This window comes from Camarhynchus parvulus, chromosome 19, assembly GCF_901933205.1.
Source record: "Camarhynchus parvulus chromosome 19, STF_HiC, whole genome shotgun sequence".
In the NCBI taxonomy this organism is placed as follows: Eukaryota; Metazoa; Chordata; class Aves; order Passeriformes; family Thraupidae; genus Camarhynchus; species Camarhynchus parvulus.
Window position 1 is genome coordinate 4,845,582 of NC_044589.1, and position 20,823 is coordinate 4,866,404.

The 20,823-nt window shown below is 42.6% G+C and overlaps 1 protein-coding gene across 8 annotated transcripts in view; it reads left to right on the plus strand.

The window, feature by feature from the left end:
- Positions 1 to 20,823, plus strand: part of CUX1 (cut like homeobox 1) — a 270,012-nt gene that overhangs the window by 167,667 nt on the left and 81,522 nt on the right. For all 8 annotated transcript variants that reach the window (XM_030962491.1, XM_030962485.1, XM_030962487.1 and 5 more), the window contains exons 9-12: positions 949 to 997; positions 12,420 to 12,524; positions 14,935 to 15,123; positions 20,658 to 20,716. In XM_030962491.1, the coding sequence (XP_030818351.1) occupies positions 949 to 997; positions 12,420 to 12,524; positions 14,935 to 15,123; positions 20,658 to 20,716 (402 nt within the window). The remainder of the gene's footprint in view (positions 1 to 948; positions 998 to 12,419; positions 12,525 to 14,934; positions 15,124 to 20,657; positions 20,717 to 20,823) is intronic.

Consider the following 20,823-nt stretch of genomic DNA (forward strand, 5'->3'; position numbering starts at 1 on the left):
GCTGTTCAGAGGAGATGAGGACAGTGTTTATTGCTTCCATATGGTTCAGGCATACAAGACAGGCAAAATGTCTGGGGAGAATAATCTGTCTTATTATATTGATACAGAACATTCTTTAGGGCTGTCAGCTCTTTCTCCTGGTACCTTTCCCAGGTGAGCATGAGTGGGAAATATTTGCCCATGATTGAGCATGAAGATAAGAAAAGATTGCTTAAGGATTGGCTCCATTTGCGTGAGCGAAGTATTAGAAAATGCTGATTTTTAAGGGGTCAGGTCTGGGAGCTGCTCCCTAACACAAAGATCTGAAGGATCTTTTTTTCCCTTGAATATTTTTATAGTTTTCAGCCCTTTGACTTTGCAGTTCAACTTTGCAAAGTGCATTAGGGGTCTAAATTTAGAGTTTGATAAATTCATGTCAAAAAAACCCTCCTTTCCATGTAACGTAAAATTGAATTTCTTGGTCTCTTTGACCTCTTGATATTCTTTTTTTTTTTTTTTTTTTGGCCAAATTAAGAACCAAACTTCTGGGCACACTGAAACAGAAGAGTAGCTGGTTGGTCTTGTATATGTGGGGAGTTGACTGAAGAACTGCAGTCTTTGACTTCTCCATAATTATCACTTGGGAAGCACCTATACATGTAGGAAAGATGACACTGCCTGGAATTTTGGGGAGTAGGACCTTCAAAGATCCAATGAATATGCTCAAATATCAATTTTCCTATTGCATTGCAAAAAGAGGGACAGGCAAAGGAATTAGAGATTTGCAGAGTGGTCCAGAAAACTGCAGAGGGTCTCACCAGTCAGGAGATGGGCTCAGTGCTACTGTGTCCTTTTACAAATGAATATTGACAATAAATATTGGTGTTTGTGTGCCTGTTGCTGTGCCTGAGCTCGTGCAGCAGCCATTCTCTGTGTAATAACAAAACTTCTGCTCTCTTGTTCTCCCAGGGCTGATGAAATCGAGATGATCATGACAGACCTTGAAAGAGCAAATCAGGTAGGATTTTAATTGAATCCCCCATAAAATTCTAAGTGTGACTTTGATTATTCTTTTTTAATTCTCTTTTGGATTTCACGACAGTTCTTTTATGTGCATTTTGCAGTCATAACTGTGTGGAGTAAGAAAATATGCAAATTTTGAGCAAAATACAGCTCTTTAGGGATGCTCTGCAAGGATTGTGTGCACAGTAGAGCAGTGCTTGCCATATATTTACCTTCTAATAATTTAAACTTAAGTTTCCCACTGTAGTTATTCTTGGCTTTATGTTTCTAAATCCATCATGTTGGCCTCTACTCAGACATGCAGATTTGCCCAAATTAAAGAGCCTTTGCCCTGTGGCTGTGGCAGGAGTGCAGGTTTGGGGACTTCTCCAGACTTTTTTCCCCCTTCCTTTTCTGCTATGTTTTATTGGCATATTAATTTTTAGCAAGGGTTGGGTCAGACTGTTCTTTCTGTGCAGGACCACAAAGAAATTGCCATTTGTTCCTGCAGATATTAATTTGGGCTGTGAAAAAATGTCTCTCTGGCCACCCCTCCCAGTGCACGCACTCCTGGCATGAGTGGCAGAAACACTGAGTTTTAACAAACCCAAACCCACCAGCCTTGCAGAGAACCCTTCTGAGTGAGTGGGGTGTTGGAGGAGATGTGTATGGATTCCATGATAATGGAAATTCCACAAGCCACTGGCTGCTGGTTTCACAGAGGGAAAAGCTCAGCCAGGATTTGCTTATCAGTGAGCTTCATGAATCCCTCTGCCAGGTACCACCAGAGATTGCAATCTCCAATCTCCCAGGCTATGGATTTATAATCCAGCTGGAGTTTGCCTTAGAGCAGCTCCCTTCCAGGGGGAATAGTGGCAGCTCCTTCCCCTCCCTGGGTCCTGCTGTCAGCAGTGGTTGTGTGAGCCAGACCAGGTCACTGATCTGTTGAAAATGTACCCCCTGCTCCAGCTGCTGTTTTGTTTTGTCTTTTCCCTTTTGCCAGATCAGCTTTCAGCCCCCACACTCCCCTGCTGCAGCTGTCAAGGCTGCAACAAGTGCTGTTGGCCTTTATATTAGTTCTTGGAAAACTGGAAAAATACAAATCACAGAATCATTTCCACTGGAAAAGCCCTCCAAGATCACCCAGTCCAACCATCACCCAGCACTGCCAAGGCCACCACTAACCCATGTCCCCCAGTGCCACATCCACAGGGATTAAAATCCCTCCAGGGATGGGGACTGCCCTGGGCAGGACAATCCTTTCAGAGAAGAGATTTTCCCTGATATCCAACCTAAACCTCCCTTGGAGCATCCTGAGGCTGTTTCCTTGTGCCTTATCACTTGTAACCTGGGAGCAGAGCCCAACCCTCACCTAAAGCCTCCTTCCAGGGAGTTTTAGGAAGAGAGAAGATCCCCCCTGAGCCTTTTTTCCCCCAGGCTGAGCTCCCCCACCTCCCTCAGCCACTCCTGGCGCCCCAGACCCTTCCCCAGCTCCATTCCCTTCCCTGGACACACTCCAGCATCTTAATGTTTTACTGAAGCCAAAATCATATTTGTAAGTTGTGTGCACAGTAATGTGCACATTGTTTAGTCAGTAGAAGCAAAGTGGTGTTTGTACAGTGGGTTTTTAGTTCTGTCAAAGAACTTTTGTAGACAGCATTAAATATTTATGAAAGTGCTAGTAATTATTTGAAAATATGTAGACTTTTTAGAAATTATGTAGGTGTTAAAAATGTTTTGGTAGAATTATTTTGTGATTTTTGCAAAGGCAGTACACTTTGCAATGATTTACCCAGTAGTTGGTTTTTTCCCTCAGTCTAAAGGGGGCTATAGTCAAAGAACAGTATTTCTAAATTCCTTATTGTCTCCAAAAATGGATTATACCTTGAAGGGCAGGTTCACCTGGAGAGGAGCAGGAGCTGCTACAGTGCCTCAGCTCATTTGCTGCCCATAGAGTCTTTGCCTTGTGTGATGCTTTACCTTTATAAAGCACTTTGATGAATTCTATCTAATCTTTGTAGCAGCAATTGCTGTGTTTTACCTCTTCATAGTTGAAAAAAAAATAAAAATTACTGGAAGAAATTAAATCTATTGCACAGGCCAGAAAGTGAGTTTGCATCAGGCTGAAGTGTTACAATTGCAGAAACAAGTACTTAACCTAATTATGTATTTAATAGTTAAATTAACATTTCCTTTTACCATTTCAGTAAGTGCTCATTCCCCATTATTAAGGCTACCTTTAAAGAGTAGTGCTCAGCACGACTCCTGCTTTGCTCAGGGCCTGCCTTGCTGATGTGGATGTGATGTTTTGCTGCTCTGGAATTAGCACTGACCCAAATGACTGGGATTCAGAGCACAGATTTCCACTAAAAATATGGGAATAAGAAATTAGTGTAGATTTTTATATATCTGACACTTCTTGAAAATGCCCTTCCCAGTTATCTCCCTTTTTAAATCCAGACCTGGCACTTCAGAACTTCCCTTGCTGTTCCTCTCTGGCTCCTGGGGGGTGGGGAATGCCTTTCCCTCTCCAGGGAACAGGAGGGTGGATGTGCCCCCTGACCTTGGCCCAGGTGTCCATAAAAATGATCAAATCCACAGGGACAGAGCTGATGTGGTGGCTCCCAGCCCTGTGTCCTGTGGGGTGAAGCAGGGACCATTCTTACCTTCAGCTCCATCATCTCTCTTCTCCCAATGCTTTTTCTCACTTGGATCCTCAAGTTTTTTCATGCAGGAGCTTTCTGGGCTACTTAATACCAACCCCAGAACAAATTACTGGCTCATCAGAATAATTGCCTTTAAATGCCAGTGAGCTTTGCAATTTTCTGCTCAGAGAGAGGGAGGTGTAGTGACCACAAAGCTCCCTCCCTCTCCATTGTGTCATTAACACAAGGTGTAAACTGAATTTTCCCACAAAACATAACAGTGAGAGAAATTAATCCCTCACTGGGTGCTGCAGATGAGGGGAGGTGACAGCCCCTTTCTTCTCAGCTGCTCATCCAGGTGCTCAGTGCCATTAATCCACAATCTTGAGTGGGGTTTTATGGCAGGGCTGCTCCATTCTGGCTGGCAGAGATCAGAGTGCACCAAGCTACACCCCCTGTGAGGGTGATGTGGGTGTAACCCTTCCCTTGGAAAGTCCTGAGAGGGTTTTTTATCTAAAAAAGACAAGAATAGTGCATTAAATGTCTGGTCCAGCTGCAGCTGCCTGGAGGGGAGCTGTTAGCTCCTGCCATGGGGCTTTAGGAAGGGTGTGGGGTCTGAAGCCAAAACCCCCTTTGGATTCATGGTGAAAGGTGCAATTCCATCATGTCCAGGCTCAGGAGAGCCATGGTGCAGAATCTCTGTCCTTTTCTGTCCATTTCTGTCCATCCCTGTCCATTTCTGCCCATTTCTGTCCATCCTCTGCTCATCCCCAGGGCTGTGGGACTCTGGGGCTCAGTTCCTACTGAAGGCACAATAAAGCCAAATAGGAAGGGCTCCTTTTCACTTTATTAACCCAGCAGCTCAATGACAAAACTTGATAACATAACCCAGAGTTCCCCCTGCATTTCCATGAAGATTTAATAATGCTGTAGTTTGGTGAAGGGACTCATTTTATTAAGATTTCATTTTGCACAATAAATCACTGCATATTTTCTGATATGTTACGAAGTATAAGAATAAATAATTAAAACTAAACTACCCGTACTTGTCAAAATAAATGATTTATCATAGTTTGGGATACAGCATCTTTGAATTTTTTATTGTTTGATTCCCAGAATATTCTAATTTCCAATCAGGGAAGTTAATGAAGCTCCAGTATACATTCCTGCATTCACAGCAGTTACAGTTGTGTGACTGTTTATTTTAGACAAATATTTATGGTTAGCACTTTCCTGTACCTTTTCAAGTTTACACCTTTCCAGTGTTTATGGCAGCAAAGTCACAAATTTTTTGGGACGACAAATTTATTCAAATGAATTGTTGTTCTCTTTCTGTACTTCATCCAGGAACCTGGAATCATCCAGTTGTGCCTGAGAAAAACAGAGGTTTTTGTTGGGAAGAATAATTCCTAGGCTGTGAAAACAGAAATATTTAAATATATTTGAATATTTAAATATATTATATTTAATATGAATACATTTAATTTTTTTAAATTACAGCTGGGCTCATTTTAAGGTTTTAATACTGAGTCTGAATTTGTGGCTTTGAGTCATTGATGTGTCCAGGTCTCTTTTCTGCCTTTATGCATTGATCACATAGTTAAAAAAAATAAAATCTAATGAGCTTTGTAATTTGAGTTTCCTGCAAAGAAGAAGGTGCTTTTTCACTTTTAGAACAAAAAGAGAAGAACTTTCGTTAGGGTTGCTGTATTTTAATCTGAAAGAGGAGGAAATTTATTTGAAAAGCAGACTCAAGTATAGGTATCCTTAGATTCTGAGAGTGGTAAGAGAAAGAAAACATGAGATTTTGTGTGTGTGTGTGGATTATGTTGTATAAGCTATAGAAGAAGAATTAATTTATTTTTTCTTCTGTTATCCCTTTGGAAAAGCCAAATGTTTCCTTTGGTTTTCTTTCCATCTTCACAGTGCTGATAGCGCTCCCAGATTTCTAGTTCTTATTTTTTCTGGGGAAAGAAAGTCAAATATAGAAACTTCCAATACCAATAAATCAAGAAAAGTGTACTTTCTAAAATATAGCAGCTTTTATTAAAGAATCTAGACTGGATCAATATCATTTATTCCACAGAAATGTAGGGTTGGGTTTAAAGTCTGTAGAGGAAGAGTTAGTGAATTTAAGCAATTTTTGGAGCCAAACTGCCACTAAAATACATAAAACAGTGTCTGCTATAAAAGTAGAAAGAAAACCTCACCAGGGTGTTTTAGCAGAAATGCTGCTCTCAAGATTATTTTTTATTTCCTTGTGTGTGGCACCTTCCTGTCTCCAACAAATCACATTGGAAAATGGTTCGAAAAGATATTCCTGCTAAGTGAGATTGCCATAAAATATGTATGGTTTTGAGCAGCAGATGGAATAAATTCCCCTTTTCACTCAGCAGTACAAGTGCAGCACAATACAGGTGGTGCTGATGCTCAGGGGGAGGGTTTGCTACGACCACCACAGCCTTGATGAGGCATCCTTGGCTTTGCACATCCATCAGGAAGGGAATTTCTCAGAATCTCTGCTGGTCAGAGTGACTCTGAGATAGGTACAAGTCTCTTTTCCCAGCCCAGCTGTCGAAGAAGGAGTCAGGATTCTTCTGTTCTCGTTCTCAAGGTTGTTTATTGTTTCTTATCTATAAAATTCTTTCTCTGACCCGCTGAGGTCTGTCTGGCAGGTTGGGTTGAGGCACACTGGTGTTATCTTTTTATTCTAAAAACTACATGTACACTATTTACAATAACTTCCCAATACCTATCACCTATGTTAGACAGTGAGCTTCTACCTTAAACTAATCCAAAAGTGCCAGCATCACCCAGAACATGGAGGCTAGGAAGAAGAAAGAAGAAGGACAGGGTACACCCAAATTCCTCCATCTTGGGACCCCAAGCCCCCATTCTAAAACCCCAAAAGTCTATTTTTCACCCCATGACGACCTAACTATTATTCTACTTAAACTCTCTTAACTTGTAATTCTTCGTATAAAGGTGGTAATTTGCTCCATGGGCCAAAATCAAAGGCACAGGGGTCTTGGGCTCTGTGCCAAGGTCTCTGAGCCCTCTGACAGGGTCTCAAGTCCTCCAGGGCAGCCAGAGGAATTTCCTGGGTTCCCACAGGAATTCATCCTGCCTCCATTCCTGCATTGCACCAAGGCTGGCACAGACCCTGCCAGAGGATTTGCTTGGATTTCTGACTCCCTTGGCAGTGGCCTGGGGGCTTTCTTTGTGTGCCATCCCCTGGGGAATTGCCCCATCCCTGGAAGTGCCCCATCCCTGGAAATGTCCCATCCCTGGGGAATTGCCCCATCCCTGGAATTGCTCCATCCTGGAATTGCCCCATCCCTGGAAGTGCCCCAGTCCAGGCTGGACAGGGCTTGGAGCACCCTGGGGTAGTGAAGGTGTCCCTGCCCTGGCAGGGAGTGGAATGAGATGAGATTTAAGGTCCCTCCCAGCCCAAATCCATGGATCCAGTTAAGTTACACTGCTTCATGGCAGATGAAGGCATTCACTTAATCCTGGGATTTCACTGTCTGTAAAATGGGAATAAAAATGTTTCCTTTGCAAAGGGCATTTGAGATCCTTGCAGGGAGATGTTCTGTGTAAAGGCAAAATATGGTTAATATTATTTCCATGCAAACATGGGTTTCCTGCAAATGCCTGGCTATCAGTTGGGAATACATTTATCTGGCAGCCTTTCAGCACACAGAGGAAAGTGCAATAGCCTGAAGACAAGAATGAAGACAGCCCAACCTCTTCTGGTTGGTGGAGTTTTTTCCTTTTTTCGTGTATTTCTCCATTGTTGGAAAAAATAGATGCCAGAGCCCTGAAAAATCTTTCATGTCCCTGATGTTCTGCTAACCTTGCTGCTGCTCTGTGGAAGTTAGGGCCATCTAAAGGTTTTGTAGCAAATTTTTATATCTGAAAAGTTAGGAAATTAAAGCACATTGAACCAGTGTGTTTTAATTGATGTTGTAGTCCACGAAACACAGCTTTTGCAGCAGCTTGCAAGTCTGAATGTCAGCTCCAAGCATGGTGATTGCTGCCATAACCAGGCTCATTAACTGCAGCAGAATTACTTGTGATAATACCCCCTCCTCGCCCATAGGAAGATTTTCCCACATACAGCACTGAATTTAGCATGGAATAAGGAAATAGAGTTGGGCTGGTGGAACTTTAAGGGAAAGGTTATACATTTTTTTTCACATTAGTATCTCATTTTGCTGTTCACACCACTGGTCTTTGATCAAATTAACATTTTACTGTAAGTAGAAGAGCACTCAGTTCATGCTATTCATTATCTTGTCAGGAAACAAGGAGAATAATTTAAACTGGATATATTGTGTAAGGCTTTTTTTTTTTCTATTTTTAATTGGAAAGCACACGGCAGCATTACAATCATGACCTCCTGGCTCCACTGTGAGCAGTACAATATTTACCTGCTCTATGAAGGAAAATTGAACTATTTTGAAATATTTTGTTACCAGGAAGGTAGTTCTGTACTGGAAAACAGTGGTGTAGGAATTAGGAGGAATTGTAGAACTGAACTGTGCTGAAAAATAGGATTTTGGGTAATATTAGATTTGCATGAGCTTCATCAAGGCCATTAATGTGACTGTCAGTGGTCACTGAGGGTTTTTTTTAGGCTGTGCATAGGATTTGGGAGAAAGAAACCAAGAGTTTTAGCACTGACTGGTGAAAAGCAGCTGTGCTGTGGAATATCCAGCACCTAAAGGGGCTCCAGGGGAGCTGGAGAGGGACTTGGGACAAGGGCTGGAGTTTCAGGACAGGGGGGAATGACTTCCCACTGCCAGAGGGCAGGGCTGGATGGGAGATTGGGAATTAGGAATTGTTCCCTGGCAGGGTGGGGAGCCCTGGCACAGGGTGCCCAGAGCAGCTGTGGCTGCCCCTGGATCCCTGGCAGTGCCCAAGGCCAGGCTGGATGGGGCTGGGAGCACCTGGGACAGTGGGAGGTGTCCCTGCCATGGCAGGAGTGGCACTGGATGGGCTTTAAGCTCCCTTCCAAACCCTTTCTGTAATTCTGTGAATCTGTCTGTATTTCTCAGCTGAAGTGGGACAGTTGCACACAAACAGAAGGTTTTGTGAACTTTGCAGTTGTGCAAGATTCCTCAGATGTAGCCATTTTCCATACTGGGCGCCTGTCTCTGGCTGCTCTCTTTTTTCTCACTTCAGGAAAAATTGTTCAACCATTTTTAAGAACAAGATTAGGAAAAAGGAAATCCATTTTCTCTCAGATGTTACGAGTTTTTCTTGCTGTTTTGGTGAGGAGCCTGCTGTGCCCAGATTTAATAGAAGGGATTTGATGAGGGATGGTTCCCTTTTTTCTCAGGGTTGTATCTTCTGTTGCTTCAAGTAGAAAAATTAAAAAAAAATAATTAAAAAAACCAGCCTCAAGTTTGGCCAGCCTATAAGAGTCTGGAAAAAAGAGTTCACAGAAACTCAGCAGAATCTGGTTTGAATTTGTTCAGGCTTTGCTGCTGGTGCCTGTCCCAGGCACACTGCAGTCACTGCTCTGGCTGGGTGAGCATCCACCAGGCAGGTTCTGCTTTTTCTGGGTGTGATGTGAGATCTTGTGGGGGGCACAAGGAGGGGAGACACTCCCCAGGCTGCCCCTGCCATGACTGGAGACATCAGCACGGGAGCAGGACAGGGAGAGGGGTTCATGGTGAGCAGGGCATGGGGACAGACACCAGGACAGGAGCACTTGGAGGACCTTTTGTGAGGACATTTGGAGAAGAAGCAACGAGGAAAAGAGGAAGAAAAGAGGAAGGAGAAAAGAGAAAGGAGGAAAAGAGGAAGGAGGAAATCGTGGGGGTAAGGCTCATTCTGGAAGTTTGTGGATGTTCTTTAGGTCGTGTGAGGGATGAGCTGGGTTTGCCTGCGTGGAGATGAAGGCACCCTGGAGCAAAGAGAGGACAGAGATGGGGCTCCTGAATGAATTAGGAAGGGGACAGAGTGACAAGCAGAGAGAGGTGGCAGTGGAAAGGGCAAACCTAGAGGGTCTGGCAGGGGAGCAGCACCACAGCCACTGGGCAGGTGTGGGCAGGGGCAGCTCCTGCCAGGCTGGGAGCCTGGGCTGCCATGCAGGGAGATGTGCCAGGGCTCCAGGAGCCCACAGAGCTCCTGACAGGGCTGCCATGCAGGGAGATGTGCCAGGGCTCCAGGAGCCCACAGAGCTCCTGACAGGGCTTGTGCAGTGCAGTCCTTCATGTCCTGAAGCACCTCTGGTGGTGCAGCAGAGCTCCCATGAGGAAGGGTTAATGCCCTTGGCAGAGGGGAGTGGGATTAGCTCGGAGCAGATGAAGATCACACAGGGAACAAGAGGACAAAGAGAAGATCACTCACCAAGCCATGTTCTCTCAGAGCTGATGGAGCAGGGCATTTCATTGGGAAAACCTCATTGGGAAAGCCACAGCAGGTCCTGTGTGGTGCCATCCCACTCCTGAACCCTCACACAGGGTGGCTGAGCACCAGCCTCAGGCTTGGCTTTTCCAAACTTGTAAGTGCTCAAATTTGAAACTAGCATTCTTTTAACAGGGTTTTGTGTGTCATTTATAATTTACATTGCAATAGCACCCAAAAGTGCTTTCCAGACACTGAGCACATCTGTAATTCTGCCTCTAAAAAGCTTCCATTCTGTAAAGAGCAGGGGAAAAAGAGGGGAATTGACCAGTATTTCCCAAATAGAATTGCCCAGAGTTGGTGCTGATGTATTTTTAACAATGCCTGGTATGAAATCTTGTCTGGTATTATTCTGAGGATCACAACAGGTGTTGGGAATTGGCTGGGGAGGCTGTGCAGAGAGGGCAGCTGACAGCTCACTGTATATGCAGATGTAGCACCTATTAGCAATATCCTCTGTGGTTTGCTCGCATGCGAGCTGAATAGATTCTCCAAACAATGCTGCACTGAATGGAAGCCATCAGCAGAATTGCTCAAGGCTGCAAAACCCATTACTTATCCAGCAGTAGATGGAAGAGCAAGTGCCACAGTGTAGTAACTTGTCCTGCTTTGCTGGAGTTGTTCTGCAGTTATTAGATCAATATATGTAGCTGCACATCTAATAAAGTACCAGAAAATAATTTATCTCAATGTGTATTGTTAGCTCAGTATTTATCCTAATATTATCAGCCACATAAACAACATAAATCCCTCTTTTTGTGCCTTTTTTTGCTGCTGTTTCCACATTTTCTAAGCACACAATAGGCTGTGTCCCCTGCTCTGATTATTGGAACCACGTCACTGTACTTTTTACAATCACATTTTAATTACAGCTGTAGAACCTATGCAAAATCATTTAATACAATGTTGTGAGCAAATAGCGCAGATGATGCATTTAGTGTTTGATTGCTGTGAGGTTACTCATTGATTAAACATGCAGAGAGTGCTTTGACTGGGGAGGAAGTCAGAGACCACACACACACAGGGCTGTAGGGCTTATGTTCACTGTAGGATTCATATTTTCTATAGATTTTATATTTTCTATAGATTTTATATTCATGCTATGTTTTATATTACTATAAGTTGCATATTTGCTACAGCTTCTATATTAACTATAATTTTGTATTCACTACAGGTTTTATATTTGCTCTATGTTCTATAGTCACTATTTTAGATTTATATTTAGATTTTAGACCTGGGTTTTCCAAAGGATTAGCCAGGAGTCTGTAGAGGTTTGTGTGGCTCAAAAATGGCAGTGGGAATTCATCATTCCATGAAGGAAGGGATCCATCAGCTGGTCAAGAAAAGTTGTGACTGTCACTGGTGGCAGCTGATGGGTTTGGTAGAATTGGTGATAGGTCTTGGAAGTGGAGATAGAAAATTATTTTGGCTATTTTCTAAAAGCACAGCATGATTTGCATGGAGTAGCCCAGGCAAAAAGCAGTGATTACTCAAGGAGGAAAGCAGTGTGGTTTTATAACAATAAAATACATTTTTTAAAAAGAGAGAAGACAGTCTTGCCAGGAGGAGTGTATATTGTAAAAGAACCAGGTTTTGTTCCATTTCTAACAGAAGCTTACAGACAGTTATGAAAAGGACTTTGCTGCTATTTATTGCCTGAAGTTACTGATCCATCTGTCTCTACCCAAACTCTCATACACACAGTTTTTCCTCATCATTCTTTCTCCTTTCTATCACTATTCAATATTTAGATGGGCATTTTGACCAGTGGCCAAGTCAGAGGCTTATCAACTATTGCATAAATCCTCAGCAGCTGGTAACTGAGCTGTGCAAAATTGTCACTTTAGGGTTAAATATTGTTGAACAAATAGACCTGCTGAAAGAACAGAATCTAACAATTCATGTTTTAGGGAATAATTACTGTAGAAAGACAGCCCACAACATTGTATGTGTGTTTGAGAGAGTGGTCAGAATATCTTTTAATTCTGCATTTACCCGTGAGAATTATTCCCATGAGGAGCCTTGCAATAAAATCTGCTTGGTCTATGAGAATAGAAAGAAATTGAATAAAAAGACTCCATTTCCACTTGTATTTATTCAGTCTGGGAAATTCAGTGGGCCGCAGCATTAGTATCAGCAGGGGATTCCTTGCTCCTAGCGTTAAATTACTGTCATAATCGCTCAATTATTTCTTCCTTGTACTGTTTAAAATAAAAATCCATCACATTCTATGTTTTTTTCTAACATTTATTAGGTTGAGTGTTTAGGAAAATCAATTATATTCAGTCAGGCATGAATTGATGAATGTTCTTGTAATAATTGTCAGTTGTTAAACTGAATGTACTTTCTCTTTTCACCCCTTTTCATTTCCTTCAGAGGGCAGAGGTGGCTCAGAGAGAGGCAGAGACCTTAAGGGAGCAGCTCTCATCAGCTAACAAATCTCTCCAACTTGCAACACAGATCCAGAAGGCACCTGATGTGGTGAGAGAAAATATTTACTGACTCTTACAGGTTTCTGACATTCCTGCAGTACAGCTCCTTCAATTTATGCCCACAGCTATAAAAACAGCTGTTTGAAGTCATATTTTAACTGAAAGGGAACGATGTTCCTTTGGGATTGTGATGGGGTTCAGCTTCTGAGGGGGTTGGTGGCTGGAGGAGACCAGGGGAAGGACAGAGGTCACTTGGCTCTGGGGTGATCCATCACACCCTGCTCCAGGTGGACAGCACAGCTCTCAGAAATCATTTCACATGGCTGAGAGCATCAGCAGAGGAGAAATGGAGGCAGCAAGAGAGCCTTGCTGGCCATCAGCACATGGGGCCCTGAGGTGTGGCTCCATCCCAAGGGCACCCAGAGCTCCCTGCCTCTCCTAACTCCCCATCTGGGCTATCAGAAAAACTGGAAATAAACTTGATACCACTCCAGTTTTCACTGGCTGTATCTAAACTGAGAATTGCACCTATAAATCCCTGGAGAACTGAGAAGATACCCTGCACTCCTGCTTGTTGCCTCCTCTGTGTGGTTGTGAATAAAGCCAAGGCTGCTGATGGGACCTGCAGGCACGGGGGTCTGTTCCAGGGCTCCAGCTGGCCCTGGGTGAGCAGGTATCACAGATGAGCAGCCAGATTATTTTGATTTTTGTTTGCCAAAGGAGAAATAGGAGTATTTAAATGTAAATACGCAATTAAGTGAAATTTAGTCTACTTCTAAGCAGCAGATTTAAGAAACAAAAGAAATCATTGCTTTTTTTTTTCTTTGCAAGCCTTATACGTGCTTGACACTGATAGCAGAGGAACACATGGCTGCCTTTAAAAATCATTTGCAGAGAATGAGTAACAAACCATAAGTCCTCCAGATCTGTTTGGTTGTCTATTAATACAACCAAAGATAGGCAAGTAGGCTGCAAAACAAAAAAAAAAGCCTGAATATCACTTGTAACTCTGAATTACCTGCCTCTTCCTATCTCGTGTCCTAGTCTTATCATTATTTTAACATTAGGTCTTTCTTGTATTTAATAGTACTTCTGCACTTCATTTATATTTAATATGACAACTACTGCAGGATGAAAATGATCATTATCTATCTTATTTCAGACTCTACGTTCTAGTCTCAATAGGCACAAGCAGCAGATGATTATACAACTTGTGATGTTTCATGCAAGCAAATTAGAGGTTTTTTCAAGTTAAAAGTATAATTCAGTGTAATAGGAGAGTGTTGTTAACTGCTGTTAGTACATGCAGCTTTCTGTGAGTGCAGCAGGGTGTAGTCACTGAGAATCAAGCTGAATGTTTAGAAGATATGGAAAAGGGGATTTTGTTGTCCCTGTATTCCCAGAAAAGAGGGTATGGAGTATATTTCAATCTGCTGCAGTGTCACCTTCAGCTGTCAGGGTGTCACTGGGGTGAATTCTCAGCTCTTTCACCACAGAACTTTGGTTTAGTGCTCACCATCTTCATCTGCCTCTTGCTGAATGGATTCTCTCCTCCTTCACTGGTGCTTCTGAGGAACAGCCATTAACCTTTGTCAGATGCATTTTGGGCTCTTTAATGGAACGTGTGCCCCTCCTTGGGCTGCCTCCTGCCCCCCATACAGGCACAAGGCCTTCCTCACTTTATCCATGGAGGAGGCTCAGAGCTCCCCAGTGCATCACAGCTGTAATCTCCCAGCACAGGAGGAGACAGAGATGGTGCAATTAGTCTTTTATCTCTCCTGAATGGATCTGCCTCCTTCAAGACCTCTCTGATTCCTTCTCCTCCCAGGAAGTCAGTTCAGAGAGGAAGTTCCAGACTTGAGGACAGATTTTACAGCTGTGGGAAACTGGAAGAAGGAAGATTTAGGAAAGAGAATTTCTGAAAGTGGTGACCAAAGGGAGAATGGCCTTGTCTTAGAGCTGTCACATCTCTCTTCTTCCCCATAGAGGGATGCTTGCAATAATGTTAACGTGAACAATTTTCATGCAAGGATCAAGTTCATTGGAAGTAGCAGTTTGGGGCAATTTTTGACAATTTTGCCTGAAACGTGCAGTGTGCATGCAGAGAGCCACAGGCACATGGCTCTGCCGTTCCTTATTAAGAAATTCTGCTCCATTACTTCAGAATATTTTATCTGATTAGTATTTTGTAAGCACAGATTTTCATAGTTGTCAAAGCACTTGGGCTATTAATAATAAATAGATCTAAATAGAATCCTTTGACTTTCACTGCTGCATCTCTCCAGTGCACTTACAAAACAGGGAAATTTATTCCCTCTGTTATCCGTGCTTTCCCAGAGAGCTGTCCTGGGCTGTAGGAAATTCCATCTTCCACATTCCCAATGTCAGTCAGAGGAGTGCTAGATTGAGGAATTGCCTGTTTCCTTCCTTTCTGTGCCCTGATGGTGTTTTCCCTGCAGGAGCAGGCCATCGAGGTGCTGACCCGCTCCAGCCTGGAAGTGGAGCTGGCGGCGAAGGAGCGCGAGATCGCGCAGCTCGTCGAGGATGTGCAGAGGCTCCAGGGCAGCCTCACCAAGCTGAGGGAGAACTCCAGCAGCCAAATCTCCCAGCTGGAGCAGCAGCTGACAGCCAAGAACAGCACACTCAAAGTAAGGTTTGGTTGTGCCCAAAGGATGTCTCAGAGATGATGGTATTGGGGTTTCCTGTGGTCCTGAGCCATTGGCTCCTTCAGGGTGTGGCTGAGTTCTGGTTTCTGTGGCATTCGTGGAATCACAGAATGGTTTGAGTTAGAAGGGACCTTCAAACCCATCCCATTCCACCCCCTGGGTATATTGCTTTTAAGGGATCACAGTTTTTTTAAGTTCTAAATGGCCCAATCCTTACTGTTTTGAAATGTATTTTTGCACATTGGACAAGGCTACCTTTAGGATTAAAATCACCACCAAATCCCAGCAGACATTGAGCATGGATATGTAATGAAACAGTTAAACTGAAAAAGCACAGAAAATCCCTCTTAGATTTTCAAACTTTTAATTCCCATCCCAGTTATACATATTGAAGATTTGCAAGGAATTGGTTTATCTTTCAATGTCCCTGCTACCCCCTCCAGTTCCCTCCACTGGAAATGGGAAGTGTATCATTTAGATTTTAGTTTATCATTTAGGGCATAGAAACAAGTAAAATCAGGACATGGAGAAGGCTTTTATATAATAATAATTTAATTATTTAAATAATAATTATTTCTTTATTTATTGTTACCAATAACTATTTAATTTTTTTAACTGTGTATTTGCTGCACAATAATTCCCATTTCTAATTAGCAATCTGGCCCTATACTCATTTGCATAGGAGCAGCACTGCGCTAGAACCAGAAGGAGCAGCTAAGAATTCTCTGAATGACCCTTTTACCTCTCTCTTGGGCAGTTTCACTTTCCCTGTGCTGAGCCCACACAGTTCTGATCTCTGAGTGAGCGTGAGAAATGATTCCTGACGTGGGGTATGAATCAGTTTCCTGTAACTCCTGTCTCCTTCATTGTTCCACCACCTATGAGCTCCAAAGTGTAAACAAGATAAATTTATCTGTTCCATTAAAGTCTTGGTAGTTCTGCAGGTTTGATAGTCTGAGAGTGTTCTGAGAGCAGGAGGCTGATAGTTCCCACTCAGCTCTGACTGTGGCGTGGGCAGCTTTGCTCTATCAGAATGATTTAATGTTCAATTGAAACTCTTACAAATTGCTCTAATTCTGACATTTTCTAGCAGTTACTGGTTTTGCTGTGGTGGAGCATAATTCACATGGAGAGAGACCTGTTAGGAATGAAAGCTGAAGTGTTGCAGTCAGTGTTTTCTGCATGCTTTAAGCTGGCTTTGCAGAATTTTTATGAAAATTCAGTGGAGCAAAGGACACCTATTATGTAACTCCATTGACAGTATCACTCCCTGCCCACCTGTCACCATGTGGGCACCACATTTATTGAGGGAGAAAGGAGCTGCCCTGGTTTTGAGGGACACATTCTGCTGGCTACACCCATGTTCAGGGGATTTTTTTATTTTACTTTTTTATAAAGCCTGATAGAAAATATCTTGAATCCTTGCACTTGACAGATTTTCTTGGAATAAAGCATGTTCCTGGTGAGGTCAGTATTAGTTTAGCCATTAACTTCAAAGGGAGTAGGATCATAGAAATGACAGAGCAAGTCTTTGATTTTCATTTCAGTAATCTCCTTCCATTTTCTCATAGCCTTGCCTGGCTAATGCTCTGTATTTAGCTTTCTGTTGATAGTGGCTGATGTAGTGCCTCTATTGATAAAGTTTTAGTCATTTCAACCCTCTTTAACCTTATTTATTGCAACTATAAAAATATTTCCAAATAGTTACTTTCACCCCAAAGTGCTGGGAAAGCCTGTGCCAGGCACAGGTTGTACAAAGCACCAAATCTCAGTGATAATGTGCTGATCTCCTGTTTTATTATGGAGGAATTGCTTCTGAAATAACAGAGATTTTAATGGTTGCCTCCACAGAAAACAACTTACAGTTTCACAAATTAAAGCAATGTTCTCAACCTGTATCTTGGGGGAATTGTTTAATACTCTATGACTTAATGAAACAATACAGAAATACTTCCAAAATTATTGCTTCTTTATCTTCATCTGATCTAATAATCAAAACATGTCCTCTAGTAACAAGACTTTTCTCACTCTAATTGTATTAACCCTTTGTGGCAGGGTGCTAGAATGTCTCTGCTACCCAGTTAAAATTCAGTAATGTGACTTGATCACTCTAAACTGAACTACAATGTTAATCTAATGGTTATTGAAATGTTTTAAGCCACTCAACACAGCCCCTGCTATTTGCCTATGCCAGTTCAGTTAATAATACAGTAGTGATTGTATTTTCTAAATAACATGAGGAGGGACCCAATCTCTGCATGCTCTGACATGGGTTTATTCACACCACAGATGCAAGGTGATTCTTTAACATGGGATATTTGCAAATTTAATATGCAGAAAAGCCACCAGTCCATTCCTTCTGCCCTCTGGCTCCTGCATTTTTGTGTGTTGGAGGTCATTGGAATATATTTTGTCTGAATTAACCAGGTTGATATTTAGTCCAAGATATTAGTTCCTCCAGATTGTCTCACAGCTTGAACCTTTGTTATCCCATGTTCTGTGCATTTTACAGGGTTCTTGGAGACAATTACCATACTAATACATTTTAAAACAGTCATTGACTGGGAAGATGCCAAGTGCCTAAATGTTCTGTTTCTACACAGGCACTGCATCCTCAGTTGTTAGTTTATATTGTTTACTAAAGGAGATGTTTAGGTGCAGATTTTCCATGGCAACAATCTCTGTATTAGGTACTTGGGAATGATGGATGTGTGTGTTTTTTATACAATCCAAAGTAAAATATTGCTGGTTGTCATACTGCTGTAGCAAGTACCTGAGAGTCCAAAACAGCTGCATTTTGTCAATATCTCTTCTTTTTCTTTATTTTTCTACCTGTGTTTTGTACCTAGATATTCCAGGGTATAGCACTTCCCTGCACAGAATTACATTTAATACAGATTCCATTAAAATGAGAATCTTTAGCTTTTTTGTGGTTTATCTCTGTTTCTACAAAAGACTGTTTCCTTGGCATACCCTTGCATAAGTAACTAACATATTAATCCAGGGTATTGCTTGTTTTAAATTTCTTCTGGTCCTTTTTATACTGAGAACTGGTATAAATTTCCAGTTGTTCCTGCTGTAAAAGCTCCTCTGCTCCAGACCCAAAATGTTACCAGTCACAGAGTTAAGGAAAGGGTGAATTGCAGTGGATTTGCAGAGACAGAAGGACAGACTGACAAGACCAAGGAGAGCAGAAGGATGTCTTGGGGTTTGGCAGGTCCTCCCCTTGCCTGTGACCACTTGGAAAACGCTCAGCTCTGATGCTGAGTCTCCTCCCAGTACCAAGGGCTCTCTGGCTCACTGGTTTCATTTAAAGATCCCTCTCCAGCCTGACCTGATGCACTACAAATTCCACCTTGTTGAAGTCACTGTGTTTTGCTCAGTGTTGAGCTGCAGCTTGAAAAGCTGCTGGAGCTCATGGCCTGTTGTAGCTGATCCTCCTCAAAATGTGAGATCTCAGGCCCTGAGACTACACAGTACATCCCTATAATGAGATTTCAGCATGTGTTGTAAATTGTCAAAACCTCCAACATCTTTATTATTTGTAGGATTTTCCTGGTCACATCAAGCAGGATTTTCCTGAAGCGCTGTGTCTGCTATCTAAAGCAAAGTCAGTGCTTCCTATAGTTCCAGACAATAACTGGAATTTGGAAAGGCAGGACACACCAGAAAAAACTACTAAAACTTGCCCTGTATTTATTCCAGGTGAAAAAAAAAAGGTTGTAGCTAAAACAGACACTTCATTTTTATTTTCAACACAACTGAATGACTGCACAACCACTGATGACAAAAGACATGAGGCCTTTCTAAGAGGCCACTTGTTCCATCAGTGTCCCAGAGAGTGCAAATTCCACACTGAGCAGCAGCTCCTGGGATCCATTAAGAGTTGCTCCTTGAGCCTGGCTGTTCCTGCAGGAGATTCCTCTCTCAGCAGTGCTGAGGATGCTGGGCTGTGGTGGCAAACAGCAGGAACAGGGCCTTGAGAGGGCTGTGGATTGGTAACCTGGCTGTCCACTTTGTCACTGCTCCTTAACAGCTGTGCTGATGGCAAGGCAGACATGTCAGCAGTGTGAGAGCTGCAAAGGGCTGGGTAGGAAATCCTTTAAAAATGGCAGAATGGCTGGAGGTCCCACAAAGCCCCACTATGCTGCTGTTGGCATCTGAAGAAGCCTCATTTAAATTACTGAGATGACTCAGTCCGTGGATTTGCTGTGCTGCATCATTTTGGGGTTTGTTCAGCTCTGTGATACCCACACACTGACTTTATAGGGAAGACAGCACAGGGAGCAGGTTCCCAATTCTGTTTCCCCAGCCCTGCCTCCATGCCCCATAGCTGGGCTGCTGCACAGCTGTGTGGGGCTGCATTTTAAACAGCTTTGCTAAAATTATCCAAGTTCCAGCAGCCCTCCCCTGCCCTCCTCCTGCATCCAAAGAGCAGCCCCAGAGTGGGTATAGGATCTTGAATTCCCTTCTCCCCTGAAGGCAGCCTCTCCTGGACATAAAGTCCTATTTTTCTTTTTCATGTCATATATTCCTTTCCTTTTCAAAGTAGATTCTCTGTCTTTGAGGTGATATGTCCTTGTGTTATTTCTGTTTCCTGTGACCTTTGGGATTCTGTGCCAATTTTAACACCAAAAATGAACTGAAGCAGAGTTAGCCTGAATTTATCCATGGAAGTTGCAAGCCAGTAAGTTCTGTTCTTTGCTTAGATCAGGTGTGCCTGCACTAAGCAAAGAAATTATTGAAATTAATGTGGCTTCTGCAAGCAACATAACTGCATCAATTATGTATCAATATGTTTTAGGCCTCCTGAAGCATTTACCCCGTAGTGATGAGCACTTTGGTGGGAGCTGGGTAAGGTCCAAGTGTGTGACATTGCGTTCTGGATGGTGGCAGGGGGTTTGGTTCAGCCTTTGGGGCATCCTCACAGCCAGGAGAAGCCTTTGAGGCCACCCTGGGTGGGGCAGAGCAGCTGGGGTGGCCTCAGTGCTCCCTCTGTGGTCAGTAATGCTTGCAAAACCTCTGGTACAGCTGTTGAGGTGCTGTAGGAGCCTTGCAAGCCTAAAGCATTCCAGTCAACAACAGCTTCTTCAGTCTGCTCTTTTTATCATGTAGATAAGGTTATCAAGAACTGTCCTATTAAGAATACAGTGTGTGCCAAAGCATCCTGCTTGTTTACTCAATCTCCCTGAAAATTTCAGCTGCCCCATTTTTTTTTTAATACCTTCATCCCCCAGTCTCTTCCCTGAGCACATGACAGTGACATTGCAAGCAGCCAAATTGAGACCCACTGAATTCTGTCATGCTTGGCACTCTGTAAACAAAGGATGAGCGAGGTATAATTGTGTTTACGTTTAATTGGTTATAGTTTGTTTTCTAATATATGTAAATTAGGTATGAGTCATTAACCCTCACTTGTGCGCTGCTGTATATATGGAATAATTTGAAGATGATTTTCAAAGCCTGCAGAAAAAAAAACAATGTAAATAATTAAATCCATGTTCTTTCTTTTAAAGCAACTGGAAGAAAAACTGAAAGGACAGGCTGATTATGAAGAGGTTAAGAAAGAATTAAAGTAAGTGTTAAATGCTTACATGATTTTTTCACAAACTCTGGTTGAACAGTACTTGTTAAATGAAGCCACAAATCTGTGTTCTTGGAACAATAAAAAATTCAGTCAAA